General features: G+C 43.7%; 1 protein-coding gene across 1 annotated transcript; it reads left to right on the forward strand.

Annotated features, from left to right (window-relative positions):
- The first annotated feature begins 797 nt into the window (after nt 1-797).
- ERP27 (endoplasmic reticulum protein 27) lies at nt 798-18,861 on the forward strand. Its single transcript, XM_026053530.1, has 7 exons — nt 798-1,048; nt 1,364-1,464; nt 4,905-5,042; nt 8,476-8,592; nt 11,152-11,277; nt 17,514-17,711; nt 18,406-18,861. Exons 1-7 carry the CDS (start codon nt 958-960, stop codon nt 18,457-18,459), a joined length of 825 nt encoding a protein of 274 aa, XP_025909315.1. The 5' UTR covers nt 798-957; the 3' UTR covers nt 18,460-18,861.
- The last annotated feature ends 378 nt before the right edge of the window (nt 18,862-19,239 follow it).

The raw sequence follows: 19,239 nt of genomic DNA on the forward strand, positions 1-19,239 counted from the left end.
ACCRGCTCATTGTAAATGGCTACTTACCTCCTGTGATGGTCTCCTGGTCTCCTGGTGGTGCCCTACCCTGTTGAATCCATGATTGTGCAGGCAAAAACAGTCAGGGGGATGCAGCTAGATGCTGTAACAAGACTTCAGAGTCCCAAGAATAAAAGCAATTTCTTTCTTCGTTTCTGCATAAGTGTCTTATTCTTTCCTGCAGTAGATCTCCTGGTGTTGTCATTCCAAATTTTGCAGAGGTTTATGTGAAGAATGTATTATAAGTAGGCATAGACTTCTTCAAAATATCAGGTGAACTCTAATGCATACAGAACCTGGAGACATTTTGTTGCTAAAAGGAAATTATTTCAGAGCTGTTTTCTTTGCAGGTTTCATGAACCCTCCTTTGAAGCCTAAAGTCTTGGCCACAGTTGGGCAGACTTCTGGACTGAACAGCCCTCACCTCTCTTGTGCAGGGTGGCACAGGAATGAGCCTGGTAGCTATGCCATGCCCTTCTCATGTTTAACATTTACTATGGCAGCTGCTACCCACTTGGCCAGAGCAAATGCAGGAGCTGCCTATCCCACTGGCTGAATGCAAGGGAGAATGACCCTTTGTAGGAGAGCACTCAGGAAAGTGCAATGGCTCCCCTCTGCAAGCAGGGCTATTTTTGGCTATTTTTAGCAATTCATGGTGCCTAGTTGTGTGGGGAGAACGCTGCTGACTCCCTCAGTTGTACAACACCGGGTGAGATGGACATGGTGATAGGCAGTGCCTGTGAGAACATAGTTGGTGGTGGGGCGCTCTCTGAAGCTGATGTCTCCGCAGCAGGGAGGCACTGGTGTGCAGTTATCTCAAGAGCTGAAGGTTTACTCCAGGCCAGCTGCTCCCTTCCCACCGAGAAATGTCTGACGTGTCACTTGCCTAGTAGAGGACCAGAACAGGATGGTGTAGTGAGAAGACAAGAAGCTGGGATCATGGGCACCTCCATGTTCACATGTCTCTTCATTATTCTCCTCACTGGGGGCTCCCCAGCAGGATGCACTGATGGCCGAGTCTCATCTCCTGGTAAGTGCAGGAGGGAGGAAAGTAAGCTTTCCTCCTGGCTCAGGGAGAAGGTCGAGTCTGGTGTGGGGGAGAATGCGATAAAGGGTTTTAGTGGGAAGAGGTCTATGAGGGTCTGTAAGGGAGTGGGGAAAGACGTTGAGTGAGTCTGCCTTATGCTGAATCTGCTTCCCCAGGCTGTATTACACAAGTATTATACTGGGATATGTGAGAGTGCAGGGAAACATGGAAAGGGTGTGATTCCTGTGTGTGCATGAGAGAACTTCCTTGAGCTGCTCTTTATGTATCCTCTGTGCAATCCTGACCTTTCCTGTCCAGACATGGCTCGAAGCCAAAAAAACACTGTGATATTGAACAATACAGTGGACATCAAAGCCTTCATCAGTGCTGTGGAGGTGGCAGTCGTTGGATTCTTCCAGGTACGTTCAAACCATTTCTCTTTTGTTTTTGGTGTTAGATGTAGCCTGGCTTGGTGGAAGCGTGGGGCTGGACAGGGTATAAACACCTTCTAAAGGCAGCTGCTTCCCCAAGAAGGTGCCAAGGCTGTAACAGACACATAGAGGGATTAGGCGACAGGCCACAATGAGAATGTCAGGAATTTGGTCTATGTGTGGAAAGAGCGATGGAGCAAGGGAGGAATGTGTAGGAGTCTGTAGGAGACCTGGAGGAGCAGGAATGGAAATACTGTAGAGGAAACAAAATTGGAATGTGGGTGGCTAAGAAATACAGTGAGTTGGCAAGGGGTGAGAAGGGACATCAATTGTTTGCCTTAATCACTGAAGGAAGGCAATGCATTCCCTGTGTGGCAGAGACAAGGAAGCCATAGCTCGGAGAGGAGTGTTTTTTTCTGAAGTCTAAGGATTTGGGCTCCAGCTGCAGCCTCCCTTCAGGGTGGATATTAGCATGGTCTCAGACTTCACACATTCAAAAATAGCTCTTTTCCTTTGCCTGCCCCGTGCCTGAGGCAGAAGGGCAGCATAGGGAGGGAGCCATGGCCTCATAGAGGGCAAAGGCACCTTATAGCACATCACAGAGTGAGGAACAACATCTCTGCCTGTGCAGCAACAAGTTTGTCAGTGCAGAGGCAGGTGCCCAGGGTGGTGCTATGCACTGATCACAGAGCATCAGCTGCTGCATGTTGTGCACCTGCGGGCATGCAGAGCTCCCTCGGAGGCTGCTCTCGCTGTGCTTCGGCAAGCCAAGAAGGGATGCTGTGTACACAGAGTGAAGGTATTCAGATGTCTCTCTCCTTCATGGATGGTAAGCGACATTGTAGCCAGGCTGCAGCCAGGGTGTTGTGGCCTGCTGTCTGCAGAGGCCTTGCACTAAGCTGTGTCAGGGATAGTGCTTGCTCTCTGGGTCAAGCAAAGTTGGGGCACAGGCACTGGTGTCTTGCACCACCATGACCTCCTCTTGCTCTGTGATTTCCTCTAGCAGAGTTAACAGGAAACTGATTGAATGCTATATCCTAGCTTAGGGAGAGACTGCTGCACTGTCCTGCACTACAGAGTCAGCCTCAGTGGCAGGGAGCATGAGACAGAAGCTGGCAATGTGCTCAATGCGCAAAACACAGCGGGGCTGTATTTAAACAGTAGATAAGGAGGTATGTGTGCCATGAGGACTTGTCTTGGCCCTCTGCCCAAGACTAAATTCATCCAAATGATGTCCATGGTCTTTGTTCACCATAAATCATTTCTCTGCTGCAGCCTTTCAGTTCACCGCAGTATGGAGCAAGTGCTGTGTGTAATGAGCACGGCCTGCTTTACTGGGCACAGCATGCCATGATGGAAAAACAGCACACTGCTCCGGAAACTCAGTGTACGCACTCAAAAGGCTCAGACTTGGCCTGATTAGACCCCATCTTTCATAGCTCCCAAACTCAGGGAGCTTATTTCCACATCATATTTTAGCTCACTCACCAAAGACGCTGTGATGCACTAGCATTTCCAAAACAGGGCACGAGAATTGTTTTTCTTTCAATGAGGAAAGAATTTTGTTTTCCATTCTCCTTGGGCTCACAAACAGCTGAGCTGACTGTCAAAACCAAGAAGAAAAATAAAACAACTTCCAAGCAGACACTGTGTCTTGAGAATGTGAATCCAACAAGTAGAAGGATCAGAAGATGCATCACTCAGAGGAAAAGTTCAGAATGGAAATAGCAATTAACATGGACTATGGGAAATAGGCCTTAATATGGGCTAAGACTGTAGTTAATGGTCTCACTACACAAAAGAAAATGAATCCCAAATTGCTGAGAAATTGCACATTCCCACCACTTAGTGTTATCTGCATTAGCTATGGTTTAGAGGATATGTTTAGACACTTTTTTTAAAGAAGGAGCCAGGATATTTTGCTGCTAAACCAAGCCATTAAAAATTGTAAACCTTGACTCCAGAACCAAGAAGTTATCTTAAAATTATTATATACATATATGTATAAATATATCTGGAGTCTGGATTTTTCCCCTGTGTTTTAAGAACTCTAGGGCCTTACATCATCACAATTTTATCTGTTAGCATGAGAATAATAAACGAGGTTTAAAAGAAATAAAAACTGAGATTTCTGCCCCATTGTAGCTGCCTGGCAGCTGTGGTTTTGAACACAAATTGAACAGCACGTTTCCCAGCACATGACACAGTGGGTAATTGGCATCACCACCCCGGTGCCTTTCTTTCCCTGTTCCTCTGAGGTGAGGTGGGCGTCAGAGGAGGGATGTGTGCGTGGGATACCAGCAGTAGGGGGTAAAAGCGACAATGGCAGGGGAAGATGAGGAGGAAAGAGCTCCCTGATGCTGGACCTGTTTTTAATTCTCTTCCCAGCCCAGGGAGCTACGTTTTGGTGAAGGGCTGCACAGGCACATATGGGCAAACACATAGGTACACACACACAGTCCCAATGTCACGCAGAGCTCTGATGGAGCCTAGTGACACTCAGAGGTCCTGCCCCACACTGGACCTTGTGGGGCAAATGGAGAAGCAAGACAAAGCAGGTGTGAGGGCAGGGCTCCGTCAGGGCTCCAGGGTGAGCGCCCACAGGCTCTGTGTGGTTGGGGGTCTGGCATGGCAACTCCTCTCCTTGCCTGAGGCACCCTGAGAGGCTGCAGAGGGGGCTGCAGAGCCCAGTTTGGCCTTGCCGTTTACCCCAGCTCCACCCTGGGGCTGCAGCCCTTGGGCTCCTCACACCAGCATGGGTCAGCAGGGCAGGCAGTGGGGTGAGAAGGGATAGTGTGAGGTGAGGAAGGGAGGTGGTGCTGTGAGAGGAATAGGCTGTGCAGTGAGTGGAAAGGCAGTGGGGTGAGGGAGGAAAATGTGGGGTGAGGAGAGAGGCTGCAGTGCAAAACGACAGTCTGTGGGATGAGGAAGGACACTCCGTGGGGCAAGCGGGCAGGTGGAGGGATGAAGGGGGCAAGCTGTGGTGTGAGCAGAGAGGTGGGGCAGTGAGGAATCAGGCTGTGGGGTGAAGCCTGGATTAGGTTGTGGGGAGAAGGGACAAGGGGGAACGATGTGGGGCGAAAGAACAAGCTATGGGGAGAGGAGACAGGTGATGAACAGAGAGCAAAGATTATATGGGTTGAGGTGACAGGTTGTGGGGTGATGGGAGAAGATGGTGGGGCAAGGGAGCAATCTGTGAGGTTGAGGGGGTCAGGCTGTGGGGCAGGGGGACAGGAGGTGGGCTGAGGAGACGTGCTGTGGGGCAAGGGACAGACTGTGAGGCAAGGGACAGGCTGTGGCGCAGGGTGGCTGCGGCGGCACCAGGTGTCGCCCTCGCGCCACGACGGGCACCTCCTCATCCTTGTTCCTGCTCTCCATCTCCCTTTCCTCTTTCTCCCGCTCTCTCCCTCTCCCTCCCTTCTGTGCAGGACCTGGAGAGAGCCGAAGTGTCTGAGTTTTTCCAGGCGGCTGACCTGATCCCCGAGGTGCCCTTCGGCCTCAGCACCAGCCCGTCGGCGTGGTCTCAGTACAACACCACGGCGGGCACCCTCGTGCTCTTCCGCAAGGTGTGTGGGCAGCCCCCCGCTCCCTACTCTTCTAATCCAGCAAGGTCGGGAGCACTTGGCCGTACATCCCGCAGCCATCACAAAGGCCTCACTGCTGGTGTGGAGGGTCCTTGTCCTGGAAATGTCCCTCTTGATGCATGGGACATGGCGGTCATGGTGGGATAATATCCTCCTTGGTAGGCAGAGGATATTTGCAGAGAAGAAGGCAAACGTGCCAGAGCTAGGCACTGCATGAGCATTTAATGGACAGTAGTTCCACAGCCCTCTCCATGCCTAATGTGTGTAGGAGATGCAGAAGGGCTCTTACAGAGGCCACATGTTACCTCTGTGCCTTGTAAAGAGCTGAGCCAGGCAGATCCCAAAGCTATTTCCAGGTAATGCTCTGTTCCAAGGAAACATTATGCCATACATTGAAATTCGATAGAGGTGACACTGCCTACTATTTTTAGTGAGAGAGGCTTTAGAACAAGAGCTTAAAAGTGATCCATAATCCAATTACAGAAGAAATTAAATCTCTGGGTAGCAGTGATAAAGAAGAGGACTAAAGGCTTTTCATCTCTGCTTAGTGCTAGCAAGACAAAAAAAAAAATGCTTATCATGAACAGGCAGACTAGCGCATCAAAAAACCCAATCTGTAAAACTCCCTGCTCCAGAGTGGCCTTTGGCTTTTCACTTACAGAGCATGCATCCGTAAGACATGCTGCACTTATTACATGTAATGAGATTCTCGATTTTAAACATGTACCCTGTGGACCTGGTCCAGCACCCCGTGCTTTGCAAAGAATGATGTCTGTGTTTCGGAGCAACCAGCCTCGAGCTCAGTGTTACTTGGATGGTGTTCCTGTGGTTTTGGAAAGACTCCTGAGACACATGAAAAGAATCTAGAGACCATGTTACAATGGATCAACACAGCAGGCTTGAAATCAAATCTTGCCAAGTGTCACTTCAGGCAGGGAAAGCTGTCTCTCTGTATGCACAAGTTTTCCATCATGATCGAAATCAGATCCACACTCAGTCCTGTCTTAGCTCTTATACTTTGGGGATGGACCCATTAAAAACATTACTTTGCAGTTTCTTAGGGCTGGATGCTGCACAAGTTCAGACTCTTGTTGACTCCAGCTGTAATTCTGGGTGCCTCACTCTGAAGTTCTGTTTGCTGAAGTTTTAAGGGATGGTATTGGGAAGAATCTTTTACTTGGTCCAAGAATATTAATGAAAGTTGAGAGCAAATATTCCAGTGTTTATGCCTTTTCTCCCATAAGTGTAGCACTTGAAAACTCGGCAAGAGAGGTGTATTGAGCATGAGAGGGCCCTAGGTAGTACAAGATGTTATAAAAGCCTGTAAAATGCTTTGCCAGAGGATCTCTAAGCACACTAGGATGCTCTGTGCATTTGAGAAAGTAAGTATGGTGTCTTGGCCCATATCTAGATCCAGGCCATGCGGAGATTATATGAAGTCACTGTCTTTACTCTTCTATCATCATTTCCTGCCCTGTATTTACCACTAGCCTAGTCCAAGTAATGCAAGGAGAATGAACTAATGATGAGTAGGCAAGGGCCCTTGATTTCACCTTTTATTTGTTACATGCAGATGTTGCAATTTGAAGCAACACGCATCTCATTTGTGGTTCTTATGATGATTTGCTTTCAAAACAAATGACAATTCACTTGCATAATTTTGATTTTTTCCTAAATTTAAATTAATTGGACACATTAGTTTTTTCTTTTATTCATTGCTGAATACTATGCAAGACTAAGGTGTCAGAGCAACAACGGGAAAAAAAGAACTGGGATGGGTTCTTGCAATCAAATACTTATTTGAAGAATAAAAAGATCCATGAGCAGGCTAACAGTGAATCAGAAGCATAAACCACGTCCATTTGCACACATATAATGATTAGAAGTTTAAATCATAATGACGGCAGCATAACAGGCTGCTGACAACTAGTAAGACTTCTTTTCTGATAGGGGAGTTAGGCTGATTTATTCTAATGAAGTATCTGGCCTGATAGACCTAAAAAAACATAATTAACAGATACCAATTAGCTAATTACATGGAGTGATAATGACATTTTGACCAGAGCATAAACTATTAGATGCCAGATATCTTTCAACCTTTTTTTTTTTCATATATTTTTCTTGGAACCCTCACCATTGAGAGCACAATTAGGATATTATTGTCCCAGAATAGAAAGCAGGTGTTTGAAAAGAGCCCATGCAAGTCAGGTGCAGGCTTTTTGTGGGGTACAGAGTGCTTTAGTTTGGTTCCCAAGGCCTCTTTGGTCTTACCCTCACACGTGGTGCCTTGGCCTAATCCCATCACTAGAGTGGAGATGCCCTTTCATTTCATATTGGAGCAAATCTGTGTGAGGAATCAGGCTACAAAGTCTGCAAAACACCACTCTGGGTGGCCACACAGAGTGCAGTGGTCCCTTGACTGATCAAAGTCCTTGCTAATGACCACAGAACAGCAAAGGGGACTTTAGATGTCTGTACACCTCTGGAAAAAATAACACGTGCTTTCAGAGGATGTATACATGCAGAGAATAAACTTGGGGTGGATACATGGACATTTCCTCAGCCCCAAGAACCTCATACAACATGTATATAAAGGGTCTTTAAATCTCGGGCTTTGATCCTATTGCGTATCACAGCCCAGCATCCCTATGGCTCAGCTCAGTCATTTCCCATGGTCCCAATTCATCACTATACAGCAAGTGTGCCCTTTTGGGGTGATTTAGCTATTATTTAATATTTGCCTTCTATTTCTCTGTTTACTAGGTCAAGCAAACTGCAACAAATTAAACCACAATGTGAGTGGGTGGATGAAGGGTAGGAGATGTGTGGCGAGATGGATTTTCCTTTAAAGCTAAAATCTGCTGGGCTTGATTTTTTTCTTGCTGTACTGGAAGAAAAAAAACCTCTTTTTATTGGAGAGATTTCCTGCTTGCACAATGTTTCCAGGAAAGCTATACAGTCCCATGCCAATGTTTATTACTTTTAGAAGAAACAGAATACACGTATGAAGATTTTAAAAAATGTGTGTAAAGTCAAGATGGATGTAAGGAGTTAGGCTGCTTAATAATCTCTCCTTACAGCCCTATAAATTTTTATCAGCTAATCCTCCCTGTTTCTACTGTAGTGGGAGCTGATACTGTGGAGATGTCTGGCATCCTCAGTAATTCCTGTTATGCCATGAGTTTGCCTTATCCTTGGGAGACTGAAGGAGAGTGGAAGAAAAATTTCTGCATGCCCAGACAAAGCTATAAGGAGTCTGGACCTTGCAAAATGGGGATTTTTCTCCATTCTCGTGTGGGACGGAGATAAAGGTGGTATCCTGAGGGGTGTCTGTGTGCACGAGTGAGTGAGTGCCCATCTGCTCCTCTGGAGGGAGAGGACAGCTGTGACTGGAGATGTCTTTGTGTATCTTCAGACAGATGGTGACCGGAGGGATCTGAATAACACAGATGGGGAAGAAATCAAGGCTGAGACGATAATTCGTTTTGTTCGGATGAACGAGCTCCGGCTGGTGACTGAGTACAACCCTACGGTAACTACCAGCTCCCCACAGCCCCTGTCCTGGCACTCGGCCTTCTCCTTGGCCCCCTCTTGCCCATGTAGTTGTGTGCAGCTCCCAGAAATTGTCAGTTCAACTCCCCAGATTTGTCAGTTCAGCCAAAGAAAGCTATTTCACACAATGTTTCTCTGCTGACATCTTCACTGTCTCTCCACCTGGCAATTGCGGTGTCCTCATGTCTCTGCTCCCATTCAGTGGGGTACCAAAGGTTAGAGCTTTTAGGCTTTCCTGAGACTCACCAGTTGACTGGGCTGATTACTATGAAGCCAATGTGTCCCAGCAGCTGTGCTGGCTGCAAGGCTGAGACTTCTGTCATCCCTTTTTCCCCGTTCTCTCTTTTATTTTTGTGGACTTCTGAATAGCTACAGCAGTGCTGATCAAGCTTAGTTTAATCAAAGGAGAATGACACAACCTATTTCAAAGCTGTACCTTTGAAACTGGTGCCAAGGATCATTAAGAGAGCTGGCCATTCCCCACTTCAGGTGCAGCCTGCCAGAGGAGATGGCATTTTGTTTTGGAAATACTCCATTTTGTTTCCAAGTGTAATACTGTAGAAGTTCTGTTAAAAAAAAAAAAAAAAAAAAAAAAAAAAAAAAAAAAAAGAAAAGGATTTGGTTTTCACCATGATAAGGGAGTTTAAAAAATATTTCAAAGTCTCAGAATATTTCCTGGGGGATTTGGGGGATTTTTTTTTTTTCCCAATTGTCCTTACAGCTCTTTGAAAACACCCAAATAATGACAGAAAGGATGTTGTTGTTATCTTTATAAATGTCTAGTCCTTATGAATACTTATAATGTTTCCTCCTCCATTGTATCTTTTGGCAATTGATTAGAATATTGCTTCTTTTCATGCATTTCTTATGACACTTCGGGCTCTTGCATTGCTTTGTCCTGTTTTGCACTCAGACTTGTCTTCTTGACCTAGAAGTCCCTGAGCTGTTCAGCCAGTCCCCTCCAGACTGACTTGCAGTACACGTGTTCCATTTTTTTCCTGGCCCTCTGGAGTCTTACCAACATGCTGCAATTAACAGTGCCTCCTGCAGCCCAAGGCCCAAAGCCCTCCCAGCTCGGCTAATGTAGCTTGGATTTTCATAAATATTTATTCCCAGTGCATATGCTGTTTATATTTTAAAATGTTATAGGTCAGCAAAGTCTTGCATCAAACTAAACCCTGCCGATAATTTCTATCCTTATCCTGGGGCCCTGTTTCGCCCACATACTTTAGGCAGTTTTTAGGCAATGATCACCCTGAGTACTTTCCAGAGATTTGGATGTGGTCTAGCCATGTTGATGAGCCCACGCTAATAAGCCATGCTGATTTCTCTTGCAAACGTTGTGTGAACAAACACACCTTTGTGTGGAGCTGCCAGAGCAACTGCTGTACTCATCTTGTACCCTCTCAGCCCTGCCCTGTAGTGTAGGTTTCATTCTTTGTTTTTCCAGTCTTGTCCCCTCCCTTGAGTTTCTTCAGCCTTGATCTGCCTCCTCTCTGTACTCTCCCGCACCCCATCGGCACATTACACAGAAGTTAAGCGATACAAAATGCCTGATAAACATTAAGCTAAGAGGGAAGCCCCAGCCGCCAAAAACCTAAATGCCTTGTGGAGCTCAGCCCTTGCAGAAATGCACTCCCTGACCCCTTCACTGTTACTCTTGGCATGTGTTGAAACTTTCTGCTCCTTTAGGGAAGAACTGGCAGGAGCTGGGCTGTCTGCATCTCCRTGGTTTCAGTGGCACGGGGAAGGCAGCAGGTCAGCTGTAGCCTGGCCAGGCTTCTGTTTGGTTTGAGGGAGAGGCTACATTGCAGGAAGAGGGCAGGAGAAGAAGCAAGATGACAAATTGCCCAGTGCCTGAAGATAGGGCAATGACTTCTTAGTCAGTGCCAGACCCGGTCTCCTCACAGAGGGCCAGTGTATGCTGCCTGCTTGGCCCTTCACCAGGGACCTTTTCCCAGTTGAGACCTGCAGAGAGAGAGTCTTAGCCCTCAGGGCTCTGTGCTGCCCAGCTCTTGAGGTTGCTGAAATGGGGTCTACTGGGAATGCCTCCTCACTATATACAGCTTAATGCTAAAGAAAGGAAATGAGAGGACACACCAGTCCCAACACCACAAATTCTTCCTACTTTCTTGTTCCCATTTCAACCAGGTTCCAAACATGTCTGTTTCAGTGCACCATGGTTTAGTGTTCAGTGGCCTTTCATCTCATTTCCTTGCCCCTCTAGTCTTCATGTTGCTCTATCTAGACAGTCACCTTCCCTAGTTACTGGCCATCCTGAGACTTTGGCTTTGAGGTCTTAAGACTCTTGGCTCAGGAATAAGTGAAACCAGCAGTTTAAGAGCTTCTACAAAGAACACATTTTGGATCCCTCTTACTTCAGAGAAAGCTGTTCTGCTTGTAAGGGTTACTTGCCAAGGAGCTGATCAGCTAAAATATGAGAATTGATGTCTGTCTGGCAGTGCATCCAGTGTAGGTTGAGTATTCTTATCCTCTTACCTATGCCTCTCTGTGTTCATGRTGGCTGTGTTTTTGGCAGACAGCAATTGGTCTGATGCAAAGTTCCGTCCAGCTGCACCTCCTTCTGATCGCAGACAAGAGGTCCTCAGAACATCCCGAGCACATGCATAGATTTCGTGAGGCAGCAGAGCTCTTCCAAGGGAAGGTGAGTCCAAACAGAGCTGAACAGGATCCACAGGGAGAGAAGAGAGAACAGGGATTCATTTTGCAGATGTGGGGGGCCATCATCTCCTACTCTGTGAGTTCGGGGAGCAAAAGCCAAATGGGAGGAAAAGAAGATTTACTGGATAATCAAGAGAAGGAGTTGGATTTGTTCATTTTTTTTGCCAGTTTATCTCCTTATGGAGAAAATTTCTTCTGTATTCTGCTATCCCACTCTTTTAGTAGGACATTTTGTTTTTTCTTGCTTCTGGTCCAGTTTTGTTCCTTTTCAACTGGGAGATAGCAAACAGCTGCTACAGTTCAGTCTCAGGATAGTTGCATTCCATTGGTGTGAGAGGTGATTTTGTACATATGGCTTGTGAGATGCCAAAGAGCATTATATAAGTGACCAGATAGTAATTAATATCATGGTACTTCTCAACCCTTAACCTTGTCTGGGTCCYGGGGAATGGACTGTTTTAAAGGAATGACAGATGAGTTTGTCAGGTTTCTCACAGTAAGCTGGTAYGACAGATTATGACTTTTAGAGAAACATCCTCCAATTCTCATCCTTTTACTGAGTCCCCAAGTTTACTGAGTAGYAAATCTTCCCATGGCTGATTCTCCACCAGCAGCTGGATTACAGAGAAATTTGTGTCTAGGGATCAGAGGAAGGAACTGGCAGTTACAATTGGTTGGAACAATGGGAAGGGAGGAGGAGAATAGCAGGTGGGTGTGCAGGCAGAAGCTCATAGCAGTGGAGGAACATTGGGCTAGAAAATGTTGAAGCTTGGGAGCAAGAACACCTACAGGCATCTGCTTGCATTATTGTAGAGGCAAATTAAAAACAAGTATATGTTCAGCTTGAAATTGGGGGGCTGCCTCAGAACCAAGCATCCTCAGAAGTTCTGAGATTTATTTGTGGCAGGACTACACTGGACCTTGCAATCTCCCATCTGTCACCAAGAGATGAGTCAGAATCCATACACCAAAGCCAAAAGGTCTATTGAAAAGTGTTTTGTTTTGATAAATCCACACCAATGAACGAAAATACCCTTCTTTGAAAAAGTGACACCATTATTCCTGTCCTCCATGAGCTGCAGATTCTGATGCAATGTGCTCCCACCAGCTAGCTAACTCTTCTAACACAGTGCATCTCTCTTCAGCATCACTATCCTTTGCTGATGTGGCTGTGCCCAATTTTTACGKCATGTGACAAGCCCAAATCTGCGTAGATGTGAGTTAATTTTCCTAGAAATACTTTAAAAACACTGGACAACATTGTACTGAAGTCTAGATAATTTATGATCTAGACAACAAGCCAATGTCAATTTTTTTTATTCATGCAGGCAACTTTCCCATCAAATTAGTACAGTGGGAGTTGCTAGAGGGAAATATTGAGCTTAAAGATGTGAAGATTTGACTGTTACTGTTTCAGTGCAGTGATACTGCAAGGCCCATAGATAAAAGTGATTGAGAGTGTAACAAGTTCTTTCTCTCAAAGGAGTTGCACTGTAAGGGCTGAATTGTGCTGTGGAGTGCCCTCCTAGCACAGCGATATGAGACAGATAGGACCCATCTGTTTGTATCTAGATTTTAGATCTAGATTCAAAGGAGTAAGCAGAGTAATATGTCCATTCAGAGTCCTCTCCATTGCTTTGTCAGGTAGAAATACCTGAGTTAGTTTGGGTACCAGAAGCAGCCACTACACAGTATCATGGAAACCTCTGTTGGCTACTTTTCCTAAGTGGAGTTATCTGTTATCAGGGCTACCAAGTTAGATTTATTTCAAAACAAGCAAACTATTGAGTAGATTCTGCCTTTTTGTAGCTCATAAATTCTCCGTGCATAAATAACAAGACCATTGAGTTAAATTTACTTTATTCAGAATGACTGATGAATAATCCAAAGCCTATAGTTTGGCTGTCTGTGTGTTAGTGTTGTCAGAAGTTCAAGTAAAGGATCCTTGCTGTCCAGTGGAGAGGTGTTCTGGTTCCCTGTAAGTGTGCACCACCTGAGCCTGCAATGTTTTACACTGACTGCAAAGTGCCAGAAAAGATCGGGGAGATTCGGTGCCTGTGGTACCTTTTCCACAATGACAGAGCACCTGCATGGGCTGGAGAAGGTTCCCATGCAGGGGAGGAGGTACTAGTCGTTTCACGCTGCTCAGCCGCTGTCTGAGAAAAGAATGGATGGTGAGTGAGGTGATCCTCTGCCAGCTCCTGGATTATGGTCCCTTCATCTCTAGTTTATGGTCTTTTCACCTTTGGCTGAGAGGAAATTCAGGCTTTCAAGTGAAGGATCAATGCACAGGTCAAGTGAGGACTGTTATTTGAACTGTAAGCAGTATCTGAAGACACTCTAGATTTCTCTAGACATTATAGTACAACTTGAAGCCTATAAAAGCTGAAGATGAAGTGCTAATGTTAGATAATAATTCACCAAGAGTGGCAAGAATGAAAAGAAAGATGGTTCTTTTCTAGAAGACCTTGAGAAAAAAAAATGTGGATGGATAATAGCAAACAGAGAGAACTTAGAGCACTGCAGCTGCAGGATAGAATCCACCAGTCTTCTTGGAAAGATCTCATAGCAATCAAATATGTGCTTATTTAGAAAAGTACTGCCAAAAAGCCAGGCTTTCTGCTGGAAAGGAAATATCAAGATTTGCATCACTGGGCCAAACAAGCATAAGTGTCTTCATTTTTTTTTCACACATTATCAGAGTATAACATGACAATTACAGCTGGTGAACTTCATGGGTGTTTGCAGAAGTTTCAGTAAGGTTATCTGAGAAATAAAAAGCAGCTTTTGCTGCAACTGATATGTTTGGTATGCAATGTCAAAATGATGGGTATCACTTTTTACTTATATATGGAATCCATTTAGAAATTAATTCTGAGAAACTGCTGCTACAGCAGTAACTGCTGTAGTTATGTGAGAAGTTACTCAGGCTTAAGAATTCGATCTCTTTGCTTATGCAGCCTTCTCAAAGAATAGCTGTAGCTCTGTAAAGCTCAAGGTCAAACACTGTGTATGAGGCTTGATCATCCTTCCTGTTTACCTTCCTTAGAGATAAAAATAGCAAACATGAAATTGTCTTCTACCATTGGAATACTATGTTCAATTAAATTGAACTCTTTGAGCAATAGCATCATTTGCAATAGCATCCTAGTACTTACCTGGAACTTCATGTTCTAAAAGCACTGGGCTAGAAATCAAGTTGTCATGATGCCAAGACAGCACTAGTCTGCAAAATTCTCTTAAGTAGAACATATTTTGAGAGATAGTACACAGATAATTTTGCAGTGTTCTGTGTTCATGGAGTATCATGTGGAGGGAGAAACTGGTGCTGGGAACGCCCCAGACATGCAGAATATCCTTCACTGCCTCTAGTAGCAGGCCTCCAAAAACAGACAAGAAGACTGGTATAAGATGAAACAATTTTGTGGAAAAATGAAGTAAAGAGTTTATACAGGACAGTTCAAGACAGAAAACAAACTTTCTCTTTTGAGTGAAACTACTGGTTTCTAGCAGTGATATGAGATTGGCATCAGGAGTAGATTTTTTTTTTTCTTTTTTTGATAAACTGTAAGTTTGGTAAGTGGTCCTAACTAAGGCCATAAGGACAGGCACATACTTCCTTCCCTTCCAGAACAGGTGGAATAAAATTCCTCTCACCTCTTATAGTAGAGAGGGCCTAGATGACTGCCTGAGACCAGGTGATTTTTTAAACAACAGAAGTTTGATGTCTCATGTGAAGAATGTGAGTAACAATTAAAGCAGAATAATAAAGGAATAAACCCTTTCTTTCTTTGCAGGGGAGTCAGTGTAATTTTCATTAGTTTCTGTGTTAATTCTTTATAATTACAGCTGGTTGGGAATCTTTCAGTAAAATAAATTATCATGAGGAAATGCCAATTCCATCAGGACAAATCAGGACAAATCAGTCATGGAAATGTCTGCATTTAGAAATCTGCTTGTTTTCCAGCTGTTGAGGGAGATGAGGCTTCCTGTGTTTGTGGCCTCAATACAAATCCACCATACTGACTGCCTCAAAGTTGTAACTGCATGACTACAGACTCATGCCGAGGGAAGACATTAAGGAGTCTCCTTTCAAGTGACAGTAGAAATACCCAATTGCAGTCTGTCCCATATTTCTGGAATATCTCTCTCAAGAGTGGAAGGAACTTCTGCTGTATTTCTGTACCCTGAAACTCTTTGAGCCAAATGTGAGTCAGTAGACACATCCAACTTAGTCCTTCTAGCTGATGAGCCAGTTGTTTGAGTTTTAGTCCTTGAAGCAAACAAAAAGTGTTTTGAGGTCTAAACACGAACTTTTCTTTATTGTTTTTCTTACTTTATTCTTGTATTCCTGGATAAAATATTTATAACTTTTTAGTTTGGGGATTTTTAACAAAAGATGGAGGTTTGGTGAAGTGAAGAATGTCAACTAAAGTTTATATTGCTCTTTTCCAATATTATTAATCTGTTTTAAAGCTGAAGAGTTTTAGCATAGAACGTGTTAACATATAACAGTTTAGGAATTCTATTTTTTTAATTAACTTCTTGATTGGTATTTGTTTAGCAAATTTTTGTTTTTATTCATTGGATCTTTCAAAGAGAAAATCAAAAGTTGGTAAATGACATAAAGATAGTTGGTCAAAATGTGGTACCACCTCCTCTATAGTTTCTTTGAGAGTGCTTCCCTCCAACACCAACCTTTGCTTCCAGATCACTAGTTAGAAGGATATATCTATATATATACTCAATATACCCATTATTGAGTATTATATGGGTATCATATACCCATCGATATACACCTGAGTGTACTGAAGGCTATACTGAAATACACTCATCGTTTAAATTACTTCTGCCCCATCCAAAAACCAGATGTTATCCTCTTAGATCAGATCTTTCATCACAGATCATTTTCTTCAGTTTGCCACTTTAATAAGGTTGCCTAGTAATCCATGTCCAAATGCAGTCATCTCATACACCGGCTCTACTCTGGGTATAATCTAATTGTTCAGGGACACATCACGTAGAATAGCATGTCCATGTACTGTTTGGGTGAAATGACATTGGGATGCATACTAAATCCATGTTAACCTAGAGGAGTTGAAATCACATCTCTTTGCTATGCCATGCTTGTAGATTCTTGGGTTGGGTCAAAATGGCACGAGAGTTTACTCTTCTAGACGATGAATTTAGCAGTCTGGGAGAAGGTCTCCACAACAACTCTGCTTATTAACTTATTGCCTTTGGAACACAGTTGAATTTTGAAAGAGAAATCGCATGGAGAAAATATCAGCCATAGTCAGTGAAATTACTGACTTTATCATTGCGATAAGCTGTTTCTTTATCATTGCGATTAGCTGCAGTTAACTCTTCCACCAGTCTAACTATTCCTTCCCACAAACTTTTGCCTACACATTTTTTTTTTTCTGGAGAAAATGTATTTATTTATATATTGTAAATGTCAATTTATTGAAGTGAAGAATTTGAAATATACCAGGTTTATTTTTAGAAAAGAAAAAAAGAATGAACTAACTTGAATGTTCTTGATTGAAAGGAAAAGCATGAATCACAGACTAGGAACCAGGCCCATTATTTTCATAGTGCATTCATTTCCTTTAGCAAAACATTTTTTTTTAATATAAGTCAAGGCATATCCAGGTACATAGGTGCATTTAACATGCTAGGCTAAGTAGATTATGCAAGATACAGCAAAGACAAAATAACATATATTAAATGGATGTTTGCTTCTTTGGCTTGGATGTCACCTGTCAATGGATAATATTTAACTAAGATCATTGATCATATTTCTCAGTTTATGCACTTATTTTATGTTATGAAACATAAAATCTTTCAAGGATACAATTATCCTAGTGACACTCAAGGAGAGGAGACATCTTTTTCTGCATGTTCCACCAAGACAGAAGACATCTATTAAAGAGAATAGAAATGGAGACTCCCTCACTGTCTTATTGTGGATAAAGAAAAAAGAATTAGACACTTTGCTACTGTGAGGCTGGACTTGATAAAATATGGAAAAAGGCACTGCAGGCAACAGTTGAACATTGGCAATGTTGTCCTCATGGAGTCTGGTACATGTCCTGTAATCTATCTTAACTCATTGCAATAATATCACTATTCATCTTTGTATGATCATGGTTGGGGAATCTGTTTTCTCTCTCAATCTCTGTTTTTCTCTTTTTTTTTCTTGTCTTTCTATCACAGATTCTCTTTATCCTGGTAGACAGCAATGTGAAGGGTAATGAACAAGTGATGTCATTCTTCAAGCTGAAGAAGTCCCAGCTGCCAGCTCTGGCTATATTCCACACAGAAGATGAGGAGCAAGATGTGTTGCTTCTGGACGAAGTCTCTGTTGAGCGTGTGCAGGACTTCTGTAATGTTTTCTTACAAAGAAAGCAGAAGGTAAAGGGAACTCTTGCTTGGTCTACAGAAAGCTGACCGCTATTAGAAAATGCTGTTGCTTAAAAAGTTCTTGAGGAAAATACCTTCAGTTGCTTGATCCCTTCCCCACTCCTTCAACCTCCTCTTTCATTTTCAGTTATACATGGATATCAGAAAAGCATTAGGTCTAAAGTACAACAGAGAGGGATGTGTTTGAAGAACCTCTTTCTTCACTGACCTCTGCTCTCTAGTCTGCAGCAAGTAGACTTCACTGACCTCTGCAACTATGAAAAGGTCTCAGTGCATCTACTGCATCTACTTCTAAAAGTAGCAGTTAGGGACACAGGATTGAGAGTGCTTTTGGACACTGGAAATGGGGACAGTGGTAAGCAGCATACTGGAGGGGATCAGGGAGACAGAGCAGACAGAAAGTAAATCTGTCAAGGCAGCCACATAACTGAGTGCACGGACAAGGACTCAGGACTCTACCAGAGTTCTTTACTGGGGAAAGGACAATTTAGTCTCCATGTTCACTCAGAGTCCTCTTTTCTACACAGCTTTATCTCAGAAACCTCGTATGTCAGGGGCCTGTGTTGTGCAATTGAAATGGGATAAGCAGGGCGGTGGCAGAAGAACTATAGAAAGGCACAGAAGGCTTTCAAGTTTTGTGTCATCAGCAAGTTGAAAACTGAATGTTTGCTCTAATGTGTTTTAGAAAAAAGATGAACCAGATGAATCAGAGAAGAAGACCATCAATGAGGAACTCTAATTCCCTTCTCAGCCTATAGGATGAACCTGTCCAGAGTAATTTGTTCTTGATTGTTTGAAGAATTCACTAAGCCATACTGCTCAGGAATTTCTGGGACAGGAGGAATAAGGGGCCAACTCAGTCGTGACTTCTGTCTCCTTATCATATACATATATCCTCTTTAAGAGTTTTTCCTCCCTTCTCATTTGCTGGCTCTAACTCTCTTTTCTCTGTATTCCAAGAACACCATTTTTTCCCTCTACCGCGTCCTTTCGCTGTCAGAGCAAAGGGTGATACAGCAAAACGGAAGTTATCAGAGACAGCCTGTGGTGCCCAGAGAAGCTGACTGGTCTTTTTCCCTAATGCTGGCTCTTTCCTTTTCTTTTGCTGTTGGCACCAGGCTGCCATCCCCTGTCAGTCTCTCCTGACGCTAGGAATAGATTAGTTGTCTGAGGTCATGTGAACTTTTCCATTTATTTTACTAAATAAAGCATAAAGTGAATACCCTGAGATTTTTTATCTTTTTATTTTTTTTTTTTCAAAATGTGATTTCCCACTCGCCATGTCTTTCTCCTAAGAATAAAGCTCAAGAATTTCTGAATGGGCAAGCTCAGAAATTTTCCCTTTATTTACCCAGGCTTGCAATGCCTAACCTGTCAGATCAATTTCTAAGAGACATTCTTCATGGAATTGGTCTCAGGACCAACAAGGTATTTCCATGAGGATGAGAGATTTCCTTGAAGATACGGGATGAGAACAGCACTGTGTAAAACAGGTCAGAGTTGGTGCACTAAAAATGAA

Source organism: Nothoprocta perdicaria, unplaced genomic scaffold (genome assembly GCF_003342845.1).
Source record: "Nothoprocta perdicaria isolate Ctin4 unplaced genomic scaffold, notPer1 scaffold_116, whole genome shotgun sequence".
Classification (NCBI taxonomy): Eukaryota; Metazoa; Chordata; class Aves; order Tinamiformes; family Tinamidae; genus Nothoprocta; species Nothoprocta perdicaria.